Here is a 17,206-nt window from a genome sequence, read left to right as displayed (position 1 = left end):
GCACATTCTTATTCCTGAACTTATTTAGGCTTGACCATAAAAAGGGTTTGAATAATTATATGTTTCAAAAAATTTACTTTGACATTATGGGGAAATGTCTGTGTAGACCAGTGGCAACAAAATCTATTTTTATCCATTTATATTCAGGCTGTAAGAAAACAAAAAATGTGGTCAAGGGTTGTGAAAACTTTCTGAAGGAACTGTATGATTAAACTATAATATTATGATAAGTCATGTTGATTGTCCTCTCCCTCCCAAAGACAGGTTGATGATGTCATCAGTCCTGGCCGTAGTCTCTCTCCTCCTCCTGCAGACAGGGGTCCAGGGGTTCCTGGTACTCCTCTCAGGCAGCTCCATGGACCACCTGGAGATCACTAGGGGAAGCCATCTTACAGACCACGGCAAAGGTGTGCAAGCAACTAGCCTCTGTTGAGGGAAGAGACTTCACTCTGCCGGTAAGTAAACTAAAGCCACAAAACTAAAGACTACATCAGACTCATGTACAGTCACTGTTTTATATTTATACTTTGTCTTAGTAAAGAAAGTATTGGTGTTGTGTTTTATAACGTAGTACAGTATATAGTATAGTGAAATAAATTGTTTTTATACCAATGTGTATTAAAGTGTGTGTGTGTGTGTGTGTGTGTGTGTGTGTGTGTGTGTGTGTGTGTGTGTGTGTGTGTGTAGCCTGGACCACTGACTGCAGAGTCTCTGGCTCTAGCCTGCTCCTCATCGGGGTCTGCTAAGAGTTTCCTGAGTGCCATATCAGACGTCACCTGGAGAAATGCTGGAGTTGACTTCCGTCACACGTCCGATGAAGAGTACCACTTTGATGGGGAGAGGTTCGTGGAGGGGCGGAAACTCATCACAGATGGTGTGAGCTCTGTCAAAGCCAGCATCAAGCAAGGGAACTTTGAGGCAGCAAGACAGAAGCTGGGAGACATTTTACACACCTTACAGGTGATTTAAATGATTTTCATTATTTCCTTACTCCACAAGACAAGAGACATTGCTTTTGCTGAAATATTTAGTTTTTTAAAAAGCATTTAAAAACAGTTTTCTCATTAATAAACAAATAACATGGCATTTGTCATAACACTATTTTAAATAACTTGTCATTCATATATTTTCAGGACTTCTACAGTCACAGTAACTGGATAGAACTGGGCAACAGATTTCCCCATTCCAATCTTATCAGATCAGACTTGTCAGACATCGGCCCTGTTGCAGGTATTGTGAGGGCGTGCGTCTGGGTGTGTGTTAAAGAGGGGGAGAAGTTTGAAGATGGCTAATTGCCAACTAAAGCATGCAGGTTGATGTTCCTCTGAAGAGACCAGGGGTGTAACATTCAGGTTCGCCAACGTTCCTTAAACATTCAACCATTTTGTCAATAGGAGATTACCAAAGGGACTAGGGTGCAGAGGATGCCAAGATAGATGCAGAAAGTGTTTAATTATCTCAGGACAACAAACTGATACAGACCAGTGCACTATACTGCTGAAAGAACAGCCACATGCCAATTGTTATAGGGTCTTTGTCCTGAATTGGTGGTTGACAAAACAGAGGTAATGTTATGCTGTAAGGAAAATTACATGTCTGTTGCTCATTATACAGAAACAACAGGATGCGGATCAAATATTGCCTTATGCAGTCACAACATACTGCCTTAGTAAAGGTGATGTAATGATGCCTTATGCAGTCACAACATACTGCCTTAGTAAAGGTGATGTAATGGTGCCTTATGCAGTCACAACATATTGCCCTAATAAAGGTGATGTAATGATGCCTTATGCAGTCACAACATACTGCCTTAGTAAAGGTGATGTAATGATGCCTTATGCAGTCACAACATACTGCCTTAGTAAAGGTGATGTAATGATGCCTTATGCAGTCACAGCATACTGCCTTAGTAAAGGTGATGTAATGATGCCTTATGCAGTCACAACATACTGCCTTAGTAGAGGTGATGTAATGATGCCTTATGCAGTCGCAACATATTGCCCTAATAATGGTGATGTAGTGGTGTTTTACATCAAAAGTTGTTTTAGATCAAGTAGTGTTGTGTAGCAAAGTACCAGGATGTAGTTTATATTGTGAAACCTCTATCCACCAGATAAGAACACGCCCACATGTCGGAGCTGTGTTCGGTAAAGACTGCCAGAACAACATCCTAGAAGACATCATCAGAGACAAGAAGCTGACCTCGGGATATTTTAGCCTTGAACCTTTTTTTCCATCAAACCAAAAGGTAGAGTCAGTCACTAATCTCATTTTAATAAGGTGTGAACTGTGAATTGACCGGAGGTAGCATAGCAATAGCATATCAACCTAGTTTTATGTCTTTATGTGCTTTGGTCAAATGTGCTTTATACAGCTCCTCAACAGCTAAATGAGAAGTTAGCTAAAACACTTACAGAATAGACCTAAAGATGCCTTATCTTAATTTGACCCGGTTTCTCACAGCAGGAAAATAATCCTGCAGAAACAGGAAATGTGAATTATTATGTGGATTATAATTAATAAAATTATTTTGAAGGGGTTACGATGGGGTAAATCAAGTCTAAACTGGAAATTACAAACTTTAGAAGCTTTTTTAAATCTTGCATGGAAAAATCCTGTAACAACAAGATGATCAAATTAAGATACGGCATCTGTAGGACCAGGCTAGTAGCATACTGACTGACTGGCAGAGAAGAAACATCAATGTAATAACATACAAGATCCTGACGGCGGTTGTAAGTGACCATCGTATTGTCCTGATAATCTCTATCCGTTGGCAGGGAAGTGCAGCCATGGGGGCTTATCGGACCAGACAAGCAGGCAGGAGCCTACAGGTGGGATCAACAAGGACTCACTTGAGTCCAGCCATGGCAACTGGCACACTGCAGCTGCAGAGGTGGCCGTGGCTGCAACCAGCCAGCTGCTGGAGGACATCAGAGGGGCTGCCGGGGACACAGACTTCCTACGGTGGGGAATTGTACTTGATCATATAAGCACTGTTGTGAAGGGTCATGGCATCCGGCTCAAAGGACCATGAACAAAAGGTCTAGGGTTGGAAGAAGGTGTGGCTTGTAAGATCTTTACAGTGCATTCAGAAAGTATTCAGACCCATTTACTTTTTCCACATTTTCTTACATTACAGCTTTATTCTCAAATTCAGAGACCTGTCCCGAAGCCACGCCTGCGTTGTCTTGGCTGTGTGCTTAGGGTCGTTGAACTGTTGGAAGGTGAACCTTCGCTCCAGTCTGAGGTCCTGAGCAGGTTTTCATCAAGGATCTCTCTTTACTTTGCTCTGTTCATCTTTCCCTCGATCCTGACTAGTCTCCCAGTCCCTGCTGCTGAAAAACTTCCCCACAGCATGATGTTGCCACCACCATGCTTCACCGTAGGGATGGTGGCAGGTTTCCTCCAGACGTGACTTATGGCATTCAGGCTAAAGAGTTCAATTTTGGTTTCCCTCAGACCAGAGCATCTTGTTTCTCATGGTCTCAGAGTTCTTTAGGTGCCTTTTGGCAAACTTCAAGCAGGATGTCATGTGCCTTTTGCTGAGGAGTGGCTTCCGTCTGGCCAATCTACCATAATATGCCATAATAGGCCAGATCGAGGAAGAGTCTTGGTGATTTCAAACTTCTTACTTTTGAATGATGGTGGCCATTGTGTTGTTGGGGACCTAGAGTGCTGCAGACATTTTTTGGTACCCTTCCCCCATATCTGTGCCTCGATACAATCCTGTCTTGGAGCTCTACGGACAATTCCTTAACCTCATGACTTGGTTTTTGCTCTGACATGCATTGTCAGCTGTGGGACCTTATATAGACAGGTTTGTGCCTTTCCAAATCATGTCCAATCAATTGAATTTACCACAGGTGGACTCCAATCAAGTTGTAGAAACAGCTCATGGATGATCAATGGAAACCGGATGCACCTGAGATCAATTTCGAGTCACATAGCAAAGGGTCTGAATATTTATGTAAATCAGGTTTTCTGATTTTTATTTTGAATACGTTTGCAAAAAGACTAAAAACCTGTTTTCACTGTAATTATGGGGTATTGTATGTAGATTGATGAGGGAAAACATGTATTTAATCAATTTTAGCATACGGCTGTAACATTACAAAATGTGGAAAATTGGAAGGGGTCTGAATACTTCCAAGTGCACTGTAGGTAGTTAAGATGGATGTGTTGAGTTGTTGCTTGTAAGACCTTGGAAATACACTACATGGCCAAAACTATGTGGACACTTGATCGTCAAACATCTCATTCCAAAATCATGGACATTAATATGGACTTAGTCCCCCCCTTTGCTTCTTTAGCCTCCACTCCTCTTTTACTTTTCCACTAGATTTTGTAACATTGCCTGCGGGAATTGTTTCCATTCAGCCACAAGAGCATTAGAGAGGTCGGGCACTGATGTTGGGCATTAAGTCTGGCTTGCAGTCGGCATTCCAATTAATCCCAAAGGTGGTCGATGGGGTTGAGGTCAGAGCTCTTTGCAGGCCAGTCAAGTTCTTCCACACCTAGTCCGAACCATGAAAAACTTTACAGTTGGCACTATGCATTGGAGCAAGTAGCGTTTTCCTAACATCCGCCAAACCCAGATTTGTCTGTCAGACTGCCAGGTGGTGAAACGTGATTCATAACTCCAGAGAATGCGTTTACACTGCTTCAGAGTCCATTAGCGGCGAGCTTTACACCACTCCAGCCGACGCTTGGCATTGCACATGGTGATCTTAGGCTTTTGTGTGGCTGTTCGACCATGTAAGCCCATTTCATGAAGCTCCCGACAAACAGTTCTTGTGCTGACGTTGCTTCCAGAGGCAGTTTGGAACTCAGTAGTGAGTGTTGCTTCTAGATGTTTCCACTTCACAATAATATCACTTACAGTTGACCAGGGCAGCTCTAGAAGGGCAGAAATGTGACTAATTGACTTGTTGGAAAGGTGGCATCCTATGACAGTGCCATGTTGAAAGTCACTGAGCTCTTCAGTACGAGCCATTCTATTGCCAATGTTTGTCTATGAAGATTGCGTGGCTGTGTACTCGATTTTATACAGGCTGACATAGTCGAATCCACTCATTTGAAGGGGTGTCCACATGCATTTGCCATGTAGTGTAGGATTGATGTGGATAACAAGTGTGTGCTTCAGGATGTGGTGGTCTGGAGATTTAATAAGGAAACTTTAGAAACACATAAAAGTGCAGACATGACAAAGCAGTGCCAGGTGACAATGGGGAATAGACTTAACATATAACATGTATAAACTAAGGTCACTGCTAGGATAAATACAACTAAGGGACATTATTATCAAACTGAGGACATGGATATACAAAGAGATATAACAAGTTAAAGGTAAAATAGTACACAGCGATTCCATAACCTCCAAACAACCAAATGTGCTCTATTTATCTGTGTGTGCAATAAAATCAAGCATTTGATTCCTGCTCATTCCTCTAACATCCTGACCGATGTACCATAGCGGTATTAACAGTCCCGAACCGAACTTTACAGTCCACCCTAGGCTAGTTATTTTCTTCATGGCCCTTCGAGCCGGATAAGACTGCTGCCATGAAACCAGACAACCTACCAGAAGAAGGTGCAGGGGTCATCCCCAAACGCCTTCAAAAACACACACACGAACACAGGCAGAACTCTTCAGCCCCTTTCAATACCAGCTCCTCCTAGAGATGTTAAAAGACATCAACAACCAACCAGACAATACAGACAAACAACATAAGCTCCCATCCCGTGGCGACCTCCTGGAGCAGCTGGTACAGCAGACATCACCTCCATCAAGCTCCCATCACATTCAGCCTCAGCCTTTGGTTATTCTACAACCTCCAGGCCCTTCTCCTGTGGCAAGCGGGCCACCAACTCCAGGTCTACCCTCTAAAGTGGCCACTGTGCCACACCAGGGTCTTTCTCCTCCAGTGGTCAGCGTTCCACCCCATGGGCTTCCCTCACCAGTGGTCAGTGTGCAACTTCCGGGCCTTCTCTCTCAAGTGGTCAGCGAGCCACACCCGTGCCTTTCCTCTTGTGTGACCAGCGTGCCATGCCCTTCGGGTACCTCTCCTGTGGCAAGTGTGCAACCTCCAAGATGCCGCCTGGTGGCCAGCATTCCAACCCCATGCCTTCTGGTCGGCAAGACAAACCCAAACCCTTCGCCTTCCTCCTTCTCTGACCTTTGGAGAATGCCGTCCTCCGCTGGAACCTCCACCCTTGATCTTCCGTGGGACAGCCAGGGCCCATCGAACAAAAAGTCCTGAACCTAACTTACAGTCCATCCTAGCCCTAGTCCTTTTCTTCAAGCACATTTATCTGCCTCTGCCCTGTTGCACATGTGCAACAACTTTTGCACTGCACAACACATAAAGAGATTCCTCTCTCGCACTCCTTCTTTCTCTCACTCTCTCAGGATGATGGGGATCTCTAGGAATGGATCTAGAGTTCTGTGTTTTGTGATCGACACCACCGGCAGCATGTCGGACGACATCGCAGCAGTAAGGGAGACGACGTCGCTCATCATCGACAGCAAGAGAGGAACGCCAGACGAACCCTCAGCCTACATCTTGGTCCCCTTCAATGACCCAGGTGAGAGATGGGATGCACTCCGAATGGTATCATGTACCCTATGGGCCCTGATCCAAAGTAGTGCACAATGTGGAGAGCAGGGTGTGATTTGGGATGCAGACATGATGCAACCTGGCTGACAATCCCTGGAATCGGACACTCGAATAACAAAAAAAATATGGTAATGTTTACATGACTTATTTTATTGATTTTCTACTGTTTTAAAAATCAGAAGACAGCCATCCAGACCTTCCTAGGACCGTGTAAATGTCCTCTGTTGAATAAATGTGTATTTGCCTCCCTCTGGTGGTTCGGCTGCATCATTACATCCATGTATTTCACTTCACTGCAACGTTATGTCAAAGGGGCGGTCCTTCGAAAAACATTTATCCAACTGGACTGCTTCACCGCACGGACATGGCAATGCAATCGCTGATTTTTGTCTCAAGCAGGCGGATCTAAAATCTCATAGCTCTATGATAAAAAAATGTGACCTACACACTTCCTTAACCTCTCTGGGCCAGTGGGACGCTTGCGTCCCACCTACTCAACAGCCAGTGTAATCCCGTGGCGCGATATTCAAATACCTTAGAAATGCTATTACTTCAATTTCTCAAACATATGACTATTTTACACCATTTTAAAGACAAGACTCTCCTTTATCTAACCACACTGTCCGATTTCAAAAAGGCTTTACAACGAAAGCAAAACATTAGATTATGTCAGCAGAGTACCCAGCCAGAAATAATTAGACACCCATTTTTCAAGCTAGCATATAATGTCACATAAACCCAAACCACAGCTAAATGCAGCACTAACCTTTGATGATCCTCATCAGATGACAATCCTAGGACATTATGTTATACAATACATGCATGTTTTGTTCAATCAAGTTCATATTTATATAAAAAAACAGCTTTTTACATTAGCATGTGACTAGCATTCCCACCGAACACTTCCGGTGAATTTACTAAATTACTCACGATAAACGTTCACAAAAACATAACAATTATTTTAAGAATTATAGATACAGAACTCCTTTATGCACTCGCTATGTCCGATTTTAAAATAGCTTTTCGGTGAAAGCACATTTTGCAATATTCTGAGTAGATAGCCCGGCCATCACAGGCTAGCAATTTTGACACCCACCAAGTGTGGTACTCACCAAACTCCGATTTACTATTAGAAAAGTTTGATTACCTTTGCTGTTCTTCGTCAGAATGCACTCCCAGGACTTCTACTTCAATAACAAATGTTGGTTTGGTTCCAAATAATCCATAGTTATATCCAAATAGCGGCGTTTTGTTCATGCGTTCAAGACACTATCTGAAGGGTAAAGAAGGGTGACGGGCCCGACGCGTTTCGTGACAAAAAAATTCAAAATATTCCATTACCGTACTTCGAAGCATGTCAAACGCTGTTTAAAATCAATTTTTATGCTATTTTTCTCGCAAAAAAAGCGATAATATTCCGACCGGGGAGTCGTTTTTTTTCGTTCAAAGAGAGAGAAAGTAAACATGGTGTCGGCTCGTGCACGCGCCTCCAGTCTCATTGTCCTCAGATCGACCATTATCCAAATGCGCTAATGTTTTTCAGCCAGGGCCTGCAAAGCCACCATTCATCGTTCTGGCGCCTTCTGAGAGCCTATGGGAGCTTAGAAAATGTCACGTTATGCCAGAGATCCCCTGTTTTGGTTAGAGATGATCAAGAAGGCCAATAAATAGTCAGAGAGAGCGCTTCCTGTTTGGAATCTTCTCAGGTTTTGGCCTGCCAAATGAGTTCTGTTATACTCACAGACACCATTCAAACAGTTTTAGAAACTTTAGGGTGTTTTCTATCCAAATCAAACAATTATATGCATATTCTAGTTTCTGGGCAGGAGTAGTAACCAGATTAAATCGGGTACATTTTTTATCCGGCCGTGCAAATACTGCCCCCTATCCTCAACAGGTTAAACCTAAAACAGGTAAGGAAGTAATTTTCTGTGGAAGTCAAACATTTGTTTTACATCAGAGGCAGACACATTGCATATGTTCAGAACAACAAAATGGAGCCCTTTACCTAGCCCTTCTCCCCTTGTCTGTAGGAGGGACGCATGCTGCTTAAATGGGCCAAATAATGATTTAGACGTTCACAAATGTAACAGATTTTGACTATCGCTAACGTCATGATATGTTTGCTAATACATAAGGTTAAATAGTTTGAAAAGGCTTATACGCGCATGACATGGATAACACATATGACATGGACCTTGTCCTATCCTATTATTTTTGTGCCACAAGACTTTGGGCCCCTGATGCGGACCACGGACCCAGATGTCTTTAAGGCCCAGATCAATGCACTGAGTGCTGATGGAGGAGGGGATTTCCCAGAGATGAGTCTATCAGGACTTCAGGTACAGTGACTGACAAACCTGTAGTGTTGGACAGGCATGTACAACCAAAATAAGACTGTATATAACTGTTATGAATTTGTATTTTTGAATTTGCCTTCCAGCTGCCAGTTCAACACAGAATGCATTCCCAATACATTCTAGTGGTGTGCTAGTGTGACTGTGTCCCCTGTGCTTTCTACAGGTGGCTTTAACTGGTGCACCCCCTCTTCAGAGATCTTCCTTTTCACCGATGCCCCGCAAAAGACTTGAACCTAATGGGCACGGTGATCGCTCTCATAGAACGCACTAAGTCAGTGGTGAGTAGCTGGGCCTTGTTATACTTTATGTCACAAGCAACATTAACCGGCAATATTTACATTTTCCTCTGTCTTTTCCATTGCCTTTGGACTTATTGACCTTCACAATCGTAGAGAGATCATCAAATTCCTTTACTTTTCACTATATATCCTCTCTCTCTTCCCCGCCCGCCCCCCAGGTGTCCTTCTTCCTAACTGGCTCTTTGGGGCTCCGTCGTAGGAGGGCTAGTGACCAGGGCCAAGGACAGGTCCAGCACAGTCGGATGGTAGAGTCAGACTCCCAGCTCTACATGGAGCTGTCCCAGGCCTCAGGTGGCCAGGCCAACAGGTCACCAAGACAGAATTGCCCAAGGCCACCAGCATCATTGTGGAATCCTCCAGCTCTTCATTGGTAACCTTGACACCAATAGTAAACATTAGGGTAACGCTAGGTCCACAATGTGAAGGTTGGGACAAGAGAGTTCTAATATCCCATAACTCTTTGCATAAATGTGGAACAATTCTAAACAAGGTATCAGCACTGGTCCAATGATTTTATTTATTTTCAAAAGTTTTCACTCGTTTATTAAGACGTTGTCCCAACCTTGTGATGTTGGACCGAGCCTAGCCCCAATGGCCATGTTCCAAGACGAGGCTTCTGTAGTGCAGCAACATGTCACCCTGGGAGAGTTGCTTCTGAAAGATGCATCTGCCATTTTTCACCCACCATCTCTCTTTCTCTCTCTCCACTCCTCTCCTTCTTTCTTTCTTTCTTTCTTTCTTTCAGGTGACCATTCTACAGGCTGTGCGGAGTCCAGGAAGGGCTGATAATTTCTCCTTCACTGTAGATGAGTCTGTGAGAAACCTGACTGCTTATGTTACAGGAAGCTCCCTCTCCTTCACTCTCACCAGCCCCTCAGGTATTCCACAGATTTTTCATTTATCATTTTTATTTAACCAGGGGAGTCTCATTGACATTAAAATCTCTCATCACAAAGTCTCTGTTGTAAAATTGGTCTTCGGATTTCAATAGGACTTCCTGGATATATGTAAACCGGGTCTCTCCAACCCTTTTCCTGGAGAGACATCCTATTGCAGGTTTTAACTCCAACCCTGTTCCTGGAGAGCTACCCTCCTGTAGGTTTTAACTCCAACACTGTTCCTGGAGAGATTCCCTCCTGTAGGTTTTAACTCCAACCCTATTCCTGGAGAGCTACCCTTCTGTAGGTTTTAACTCCAACCCTGTTCCTGGAGAGCTACCCTCCTGTAGGTTTTAACTCCAACCCTGTTCCTGGAGAGATACCCTCCTGTAGGTTTTAACTCCAACCCTTTTCCTGGAGAGATACCCTCCTGTCGGTTTTAACTCCAACCCTGTTCCTGGAGAGCTACCCTCCTGTAGGTTTTAACTCCAACCCTATTTCTGGAGAGATACCCTCCAGTAGGTTTTAACTCCAACCCTGTTCCTGGAGAGATACCCTCCTGTCGGTTTTAACTCCAACCCTGTTCCTGGAGAGATACCCTTCTGTAGGTTTTAACTCCAACCCTGTTCCTGGAGAGATACCCTTCTGTAGGTTTTAACTCCAACCCTGTTCCTGGAGAGATACCCTTCTGTAGGTTTTAACTCCAACCCTGTTCCTGGAGAGATACCCTTCTGTAGGTTTTAACTCCAACCCTGTTCCTGGAGAGATACCCTCCTGTAGGTTTTAACTCCAACCCTGTTCCTGGAGAGATACCCTTCTGTAGGTTTTAACTCCAACCCTGTTCCTGGAGAGCTACCCTCCTGTAGGTTTTAACTCCAACCCTGTTCCTGGAGAGATACCCTTCTGTAGGTTTTAACTCCAACCCTGTTCCTGGAGAGATACCCTCCTGTAGGTTTTAACTCCAACCCTGTTCCTGGAGAGATACCCTTCTGTAGGTTTTAACTCCAACCCCTGTTCCTGGAGAGATACCCTCCTGTAGGTTTTAACTCCAACCCTGTTCCTGGAGAGATACCCTCCAGTAGGTTTTAACTCCAACCCTGTTCCTGGAGAGATACCCTCCTGTAGGTTTTAACTCCAACCCTGTTCCTGGAGAGATACCCTTCTGTAGGTTTTAACTCCAACCCTGTTCCTGGAGAGATACCCTCCAGTAGGTTTTAACTCCAACCCTGTTCCTGGAGAGATACCCTTCTGTAGGTTTTAACTCCAACCCTGTTCCTGGAGAGATACCCTCCTGTAGGTTTTAACTCCAACCCTGTTCCTGGAGAGATACCCTTCTGTAGGTTTTAACTCCAACCCTGTTCCTGGAGAGATACCCTCCTGTAGGTTTTAACTCCAACCCTGTTCCTGGAGAGATACCCTCCAGTAGGTTTTAACTCCAACCCTGTTCCTGGAGAGATACCCTCCTGTAGGTTTTAACTCCAACCCTGTTCCTGGAGAGATACCCTTCTGTAGGTTTTAACTCCAACCCTGTTCCTGGAGAGATACCCTCCAGTAGGTTTTAACTCCAACCCTGTTCCTGGAGAGATACCCTTCTGTAGGTTTTAACTCCAACCCTGTTCCTGGAGAGATACCCTCCTGTAGGTTTTAACTCCAACCCTGTTCCTGGAGAGATACCCTTCTGTAGGTTTTAACTCCAACCCTGTTCCTGGAGAGATACCCTTCTGTAGGTTTTAACTCCAACCCTGTTCCTGGAGAGATACCCTCCAGTAGGTTTTAACTCCAACCCTGTTCCTGGAGAGATACCCTTCTGTAGGTTTTAACTCCAACCCTGTTCCTGGAGAGATACCCTTCTGTAGGTTTTAACTCCAACCCTGTTCCTGGAGAGATACCCTTCTGTAGGTTTTAACTCCAACCCTGTTCCTGGAGAGCTACCCTCCTGGTATTAAGAAATCACAAACATGCACTCTGTTCAAATCATTAGACATTTATTTCTGTTGTAGCTTGGGGCAAATTCCCACCTCTGTTGCTATGGTTATGGTGATGTCATCCCACAGGTGTGTCCCAGAGTAGCGGGGAGGTAAATGGGTCTCTGGCAACGATTAAAACCGTGGGGAACTTCCTCACACTGGGGCTGGACAGCCAAGCGGGATTATGGGAAATCAGTGTGTCGGTCAACTGTGCCCTACTCACTGAAGGTCGTAGGTGAGTGCGACAACGTTGGCTTTTCTGGAGGGCATATTACATAGAAATTAGGCAAGTGAGCAACCATTTGTAATAGTGTGCTGAACAGTGTGTTAACATTGTATTTAGGTTGGCAGGTGAAGTGTATGGGTAACACATTGTTACGGAGTACCTACAACTATTTGCGCCTTGCACAATTTCAGAGATTTTTCCAAAAAACTCTATAATTCTTTATTAACAACTGTTGAGCGTATGCTTTTATTCCATGTTCAGAGGTCAAAGAGCTCTTTGACTTTCTCTTTCCAGGTCAGAGCGCCATCGACTTCCTGTTTGACTTTGTGGAGGTGTCCCAGGGACCTCATCCAGCCTTCGCTGTTTTAGAGTCCCGTCCTCAAGCTGGTGAGTGTCACGTTCGTCTAAAGGAGTAGACCAAGGCGCAGCGTACTTAGAGTTCCACATGTTTAATAAATATGAAACTCACCAAAACAATACAGAAGAAAACGAAGCGTGACGTTCTGGGCTGCTCACAGGCAGCTACACAAAGACAAGATCCCACAAAGCACAGGTGGGGAAAAGGCTGCCCTAAGTATGATTCCTAATCAGAGACAACGATAGACAGCTGTCTCTGATTAGGAACCATACTCGGCCCAAAACAAAGAAATACAAAAACATAGAAAAAGGAACATAGAACGCCCACCCTAGTCACACCCTGGCCTAACCAAAATAGAGAACAAAACCCTCTCTATGGCCAGGGCGTGACAGTGAGTCAGGATTTAAACAAACAGTTTGTTACCAGTTAGAGCACAGTGACGCAGGGTGGATATTTACAGGGGCACCAAAATGCTGTCTATGTAGATCAGTTCCTCCATCGTGGTTCCTAACATTGACGTTGATTTAACACTCCTAACTTTTTGGTTCTTTACTTACAAGTTTCTATCGCGAGCCTTTAAGTATAATGTGATTTGCTACTTATACATTAGCTACCTCCTAAACTCCACATTTCTCCGCCCCTAGGCGGTAATGCCACCCTGCTGGTGTCAGTGACGGGAGTGAATCTGTGAGTCTGACGGAGGTGGCCCTGGTTGAGGCCTCGGGGTCAGGGGAGGTCAGTGGAACCTTGGAATCAGTCGGCAGCGGAGACTTCCTGGTTACCATGGACAGAATCCCGGATGGGGAGTTTGTTGTGCGTCTGAGAGGAGAGAACAGCGCCACCACCAGGGCATTACCAGACAGCTTCCAGAGACAGTCCTCCACCCGCCTCAGAGCCTCCACTGTTATGGTGACGGTGAGTGCCAAGGTCAAATGTCAAGAATCAGAGTTGTTGAAGTTGCCCCTTGACACTGGGTCTGGTAATCTTTTCATTTTACCCTGTGATGGTTAGTGTTGGGAGGTATCCTGGGGAAACTTGTAGCCTACCAATACTGGGTAGTGAGTACACAAAGCTCCATATTTAGATGTATGACTACAGTAGGCTGAACGTTCTGCTGTGTTATGTCTGATTTCAGGCTGAGGCAGAACATTCTGTTGTCTTCTGTCTGGTTCAGGCTGAGGCAGAACGTTATGTTGGGTTCTGTCTAGTTTCAAGCTGAGGCAGACTTTTCTGTTGTGTTCTAAGGCAGAAAGTTCTGTGGGGAGGAAGGTAGCCTAGTGGTTAGAGTGTTGGGCCAGTAACCGGAAGGTTGCTGGATTAAATCCCCAAGGTAAAAATCGATCATTTTCCCCCTGAGCAAGGCAGTTAACCCGCTGTTCCCTGGGCGCCGAAGACGTGGATGTCGATTATGGCAGCCCCCCCACACCTCTCTGGTTCAAAGGGGTTGGCTTAAATGTGGAAGACACATTTCAGTTGAATGCCTTCAGTTGTACAATTGATTAGGTATCCCCTTTCCCTGTCTGCTTTCAGGCTGAGGCTGAAACGTTCTGTTGTGTTCTGTCTGGTTTCAGGCTGAGGCTGAACGTTCTGTTGTGTTCTGTCTGGTTTCAGGCTGAGGCTGAACGTTCTGTTGTGTTCTGTCTGGTTTCAGGCTGAGGCTGAACGTTCTGTTGTGTTCTGTCTGGTTTCAGGCTGAGGCTGAACGTTCTGTTGTGTTCTGTCTGGTTTCAGGCTGAGGCTGAACGTTCTGTTGTGTTCTGCCTGGCTTCAGGCTGAGGAAGAACGTTCTGTTGTGTTCTGTCTGGTTTCAGGCTGAGGCTGAACGTTCTGTTGTGTTCTGCCTGGCTTCAGGCTGAGGCTGAACGTTCTGTTGTGTTCTGTCTGGTTTCAGGCTGAGGCTGAACGTTCTGTTGTGTTCTGTCTGGTTTCAGGCTGAGGCTGAACGTTCTGTTGTGTTCTGTCTGGTTTCAGGCTAAGGCAGAAAGTGACCTGGAGCCTGGAACACCCTTTTCAGTCCTGTTCACTGTGACAACCAACGGAACAGGCGGATCCTTCACCATCCGGGCCACAAATGACCGGGGCTTCCTCCTCTTCCCTACAACCCTGACGCTAGTGACCGGGGTCAGTGCCAACGGTACAGTGACCCTCACGGCCCCCGCCAACACCGTGTCGGGCACGGACGTCACCCTGACCATCGAGGCTGAGTCTCCCGGGGCCACCGAACACCAACTACGCCGTCCTGCGCCTCTCCGTTGTTTCACCGGTAACTCTAGGAACACAGGGTGTTTAGTTTCTGTGTTGGCCTGCTTTTCTTTTTCTCTGTTCTGGGTGAACAGGTAGAATTACAGTAGCCTGGTTCCAGGTCTTTTTGTGCCAACATTCCATTCCTTGTCATGACATGCAGTAGCAGGGAGTGGAATGATGGCACAAACAGACTGGTACCCAGGCTAGAATGACATAAGGGATTAAAAAGGAAAACTCATGTCTTTCCTCCAGGGTTAGTGCTCTTTTTAAATGTATCAGACCCCAGGTAGACTAGCTAACGCCATGGCGTCAGCTAATGGGGGATCCTAATAAAAATGTAATTCTTTCCCCCCCTGCAGGTGACAGATTTCAGCCGTCCGTGCCGCGATGTGGTCAGCGTAACAGCCAATTGTTCTGACGACTGCAGCCTGTCCATGTGGGAGCTCTCTGCCAACCTGACGGACGGCAATGGGACGGGCATCAGCGCATCACCCTCGCCAGGGCAACGGAACCCTCAACACCACCACCACGGTGGAGGGTGTGGGGAATATGACCGTGACTCTGGCAGCCTACAGCGCCTCCGCTGTTCCCCGGAGGTAGAGCTGGTGGCGGTGGATGGCGCAGGAACGTGGGGACCTGTTTCAGGTCCATCAGGAGGACAGTGGATACCACTGTCCAGCCACCAGTCACCAATGTCATCACTGAGAACAGCATCACCGTGACTCACCATAGTTACCACCACCACCGCGAGCAGGGGCCATCCTCTATCCCTCTCCTCGTATCTCTGTTCCATCATGATTGGTCTCTGTCACACTCGTTCTGAGCCGCTAGGTAGCTCATTTCACTTCTGGTCTTGAAAGATGTTTAATCAAATTCAATAGTTTCTCTGTTATAATACTGTCTGTTAAATGTCCATTATTATGTCGTAAGTCTAATAACACATGCCATTTAGCTGATGTGTTGAACCAAAGTGACTGACAGTAATGCGTGTATAAGCATTTTAGTGGTAAAGGTGGCCCTGGGAATTGAACCCACCATCCTGGCATTGCAAGCGCCGTCGCTCTACCAACTGAGCTTACAGAGTAAGCTTCAAGGCCATGCGGTTTTGTGTCTTTTCACTGGACCTCATGTCATCTGTGCTGAGGTACCAAAACAAAGTCCCAAGGCAGCCTGCAAAAAGGCATCCTGGTAGGGACTGGCTTATATATATAGGACAACATATATATAGGACAAAACACACACATCACGACAAGACGGAAGCAAACACTACGTATAAGAGAGACCTAAGACAACAAATAACATAGCAAGGCAGTAACACATGACAACACAACATGTGTAGCAACACAAACATGGCAACCGCACAACACATGGTAGAAGCCAAAAGGGCAAGAAGGTAGAGACAACAACATCAAGCAAAGCAGCCACAACAGTAAGAGTGTCCATGATGTCTTTGGAAAGAAGAGATTGGAGATAAAACTGTCCAGTTTGAGTGCAGTTAGTTTGTCCTCCAGTCGCTTAGCTGTAACTTTAAATGCATATGGTATTGATAAGTAATCATGCAAATAATCATAATGTATGTTGATATCACCGTAATTTCTTATTGGTCTATAGCAATAAAGGCTGGCATTATTAGCTATCAATAAGACACTTACTTCCTGGATGTTCTCTCTGGGTTAGTAACCGCTAACCGATATGACTTCTTTTTGTAACAACAGTCCCTCGATATAATGTGAGCAGATATTCCCCAAAGGCCAATAAAAATGAAGTGAAAGAAATAAACAAAATAATGGACCTTAAACTTTATAGACCTTCTAACTTCAGTGAACTATCCCTTCAGTAATTGCAGCAAGTGGCAAGTTCTGGTGCTTTGTCGCCCTCTGGTACCGGCACTACGTGTAGGTGCATGCAGTACATCTCAGCACAAACACCGGTCTGGAGAAGGCACTCCAGCCGTCGAGCCGAAGGACGACAGATAGCTGTGACGGACGGAGTGGCAGTTTCCTCCTGTGTCGCTGACTGACCGAGTAAAGCGATGGATTTTGTCTGCCTGGCAGCCACCCCTAACCAGGATAGTTTGAGGAAATGGCTACCAAATTGTGACCCAGTCCCGTGGAGGAAAAGCCACTTGTATTGGTCCATATGGGGCTAACTTCGTTTGGTAGGGGAAAAAATAAGTATTTAGAGCAGCACCTCGACGGTTTATAGTGAATATAGTTCACAATCACGTGCAGGTCGTCTAAGTTTTAATGTGAGC

At 45.3% G+C, this 17,206-nt stretch overlaps 1 protein-coding gene and 2 long non-coding RNA genes across 3 annotated transcripts; all 3 read left to right on the top strand.

The window, feature by feature from the left end:
• The first annotated feature begins 378 nt into the window (after nt 1-378).
• LOC123739547 (uncharacterized) lies at nt 379-2,144 on the top strand. The gene is made up of 4 exons (XR_006767746.1): nt 379-455; nt 688-960; nt 1,134-1,230; nt 2,114-2,144. It is a non-coding gene; the product is annotated as an uncharacterized lncRNA (long non-coding RNA).
• Nucleotides 2,145-2,156: 12 nt separating this feature from the next.
• On the top strand, nt 2,157-9,576 carry LOC123739546 (von Willebrand factor A domain-containing protein 7-like). Its single transcript, XM_045713886.1, has 6 exons — nt 2,157-2,248; nt 2,781-2,967; nt 6,413-6,588; nt 8,850-8,962; nt 9,144-9,258; nt 9,438-9,576. The coding sequence occupies exons 3-5, from the start codon at nt 6,414-6,416 to the stop codon at nt 9,249-9,251; spliced, it is 396 nt and encodes a 131-aa protein (XP_045569842.1). The 5' UTR covers nt 2,157-2,248; nt 2,781-2,967; nt 6,413; the 3' UTR covers nt 9,252-9,258; nt 9,438-9,576.
• A 6-nt stretch (nt 9,577-9,582) lies between these two features.
• On the top strand, nt 9,583-14,754 carry LOC123739545 (uncharacterized). The gene is made up of 6 exons (XR_006767745.1): nt 9,583-9,649; nt 10,025-10,157; nt 12,212-12,359; nt 12,645-12,737; nt 13,353-13,623; nt 14,680-14,754. It is a non-coding gene; the product is annotated as an uncharacterized lncRNA (long non-coding RNA).
• The last annotated feature ends 2,452 nt before the right edge of the window (nt 14,755-17,206 follow it).

The sequence above is a fragment of the Salmo salar genome, unplaced genomic scaffold, assembly GCF_905237065.1.
Source record: "Salmo salar unplaced genomic scaffold, Ssal_v3.1, whole genome shotgun sequence".
Classification (NCBI taxonomy): Eukaryota; Metazoa; Chordata; class Actinopteri; order Salmoniformes; family Salmonidae; genus Salmo; species Salmo salar.
The sequence above is the reverse complement of the archived record's forward strand: the minus strand, read 5'-3'. Positions and strand labels throughout refer to the sequence as shown.

Coding starts and splice junctions, on each gene's coding strand:
- LOC123739546 (XM_045713886.1), top strand. CDS start 6,414: ATGATGGGGATCTCTAGGAATGGATCTAGAGTTCTGTGTTTTGTGATC. Junction 6,589..8,849: donor GGTCCCCTTCAATGACCCAG/GTGAGAGATGGG, acceptor TTGTGCCACAAG/ACTTTGGGCCCCTGATGCGG. Junction 8,963..9,143: donor TGAGTCTATCAGGACTTCAG/GTACAGTGACTG, acceptor TGCTTTCTACAG/GTGGCTTTAACTGGTGCACC.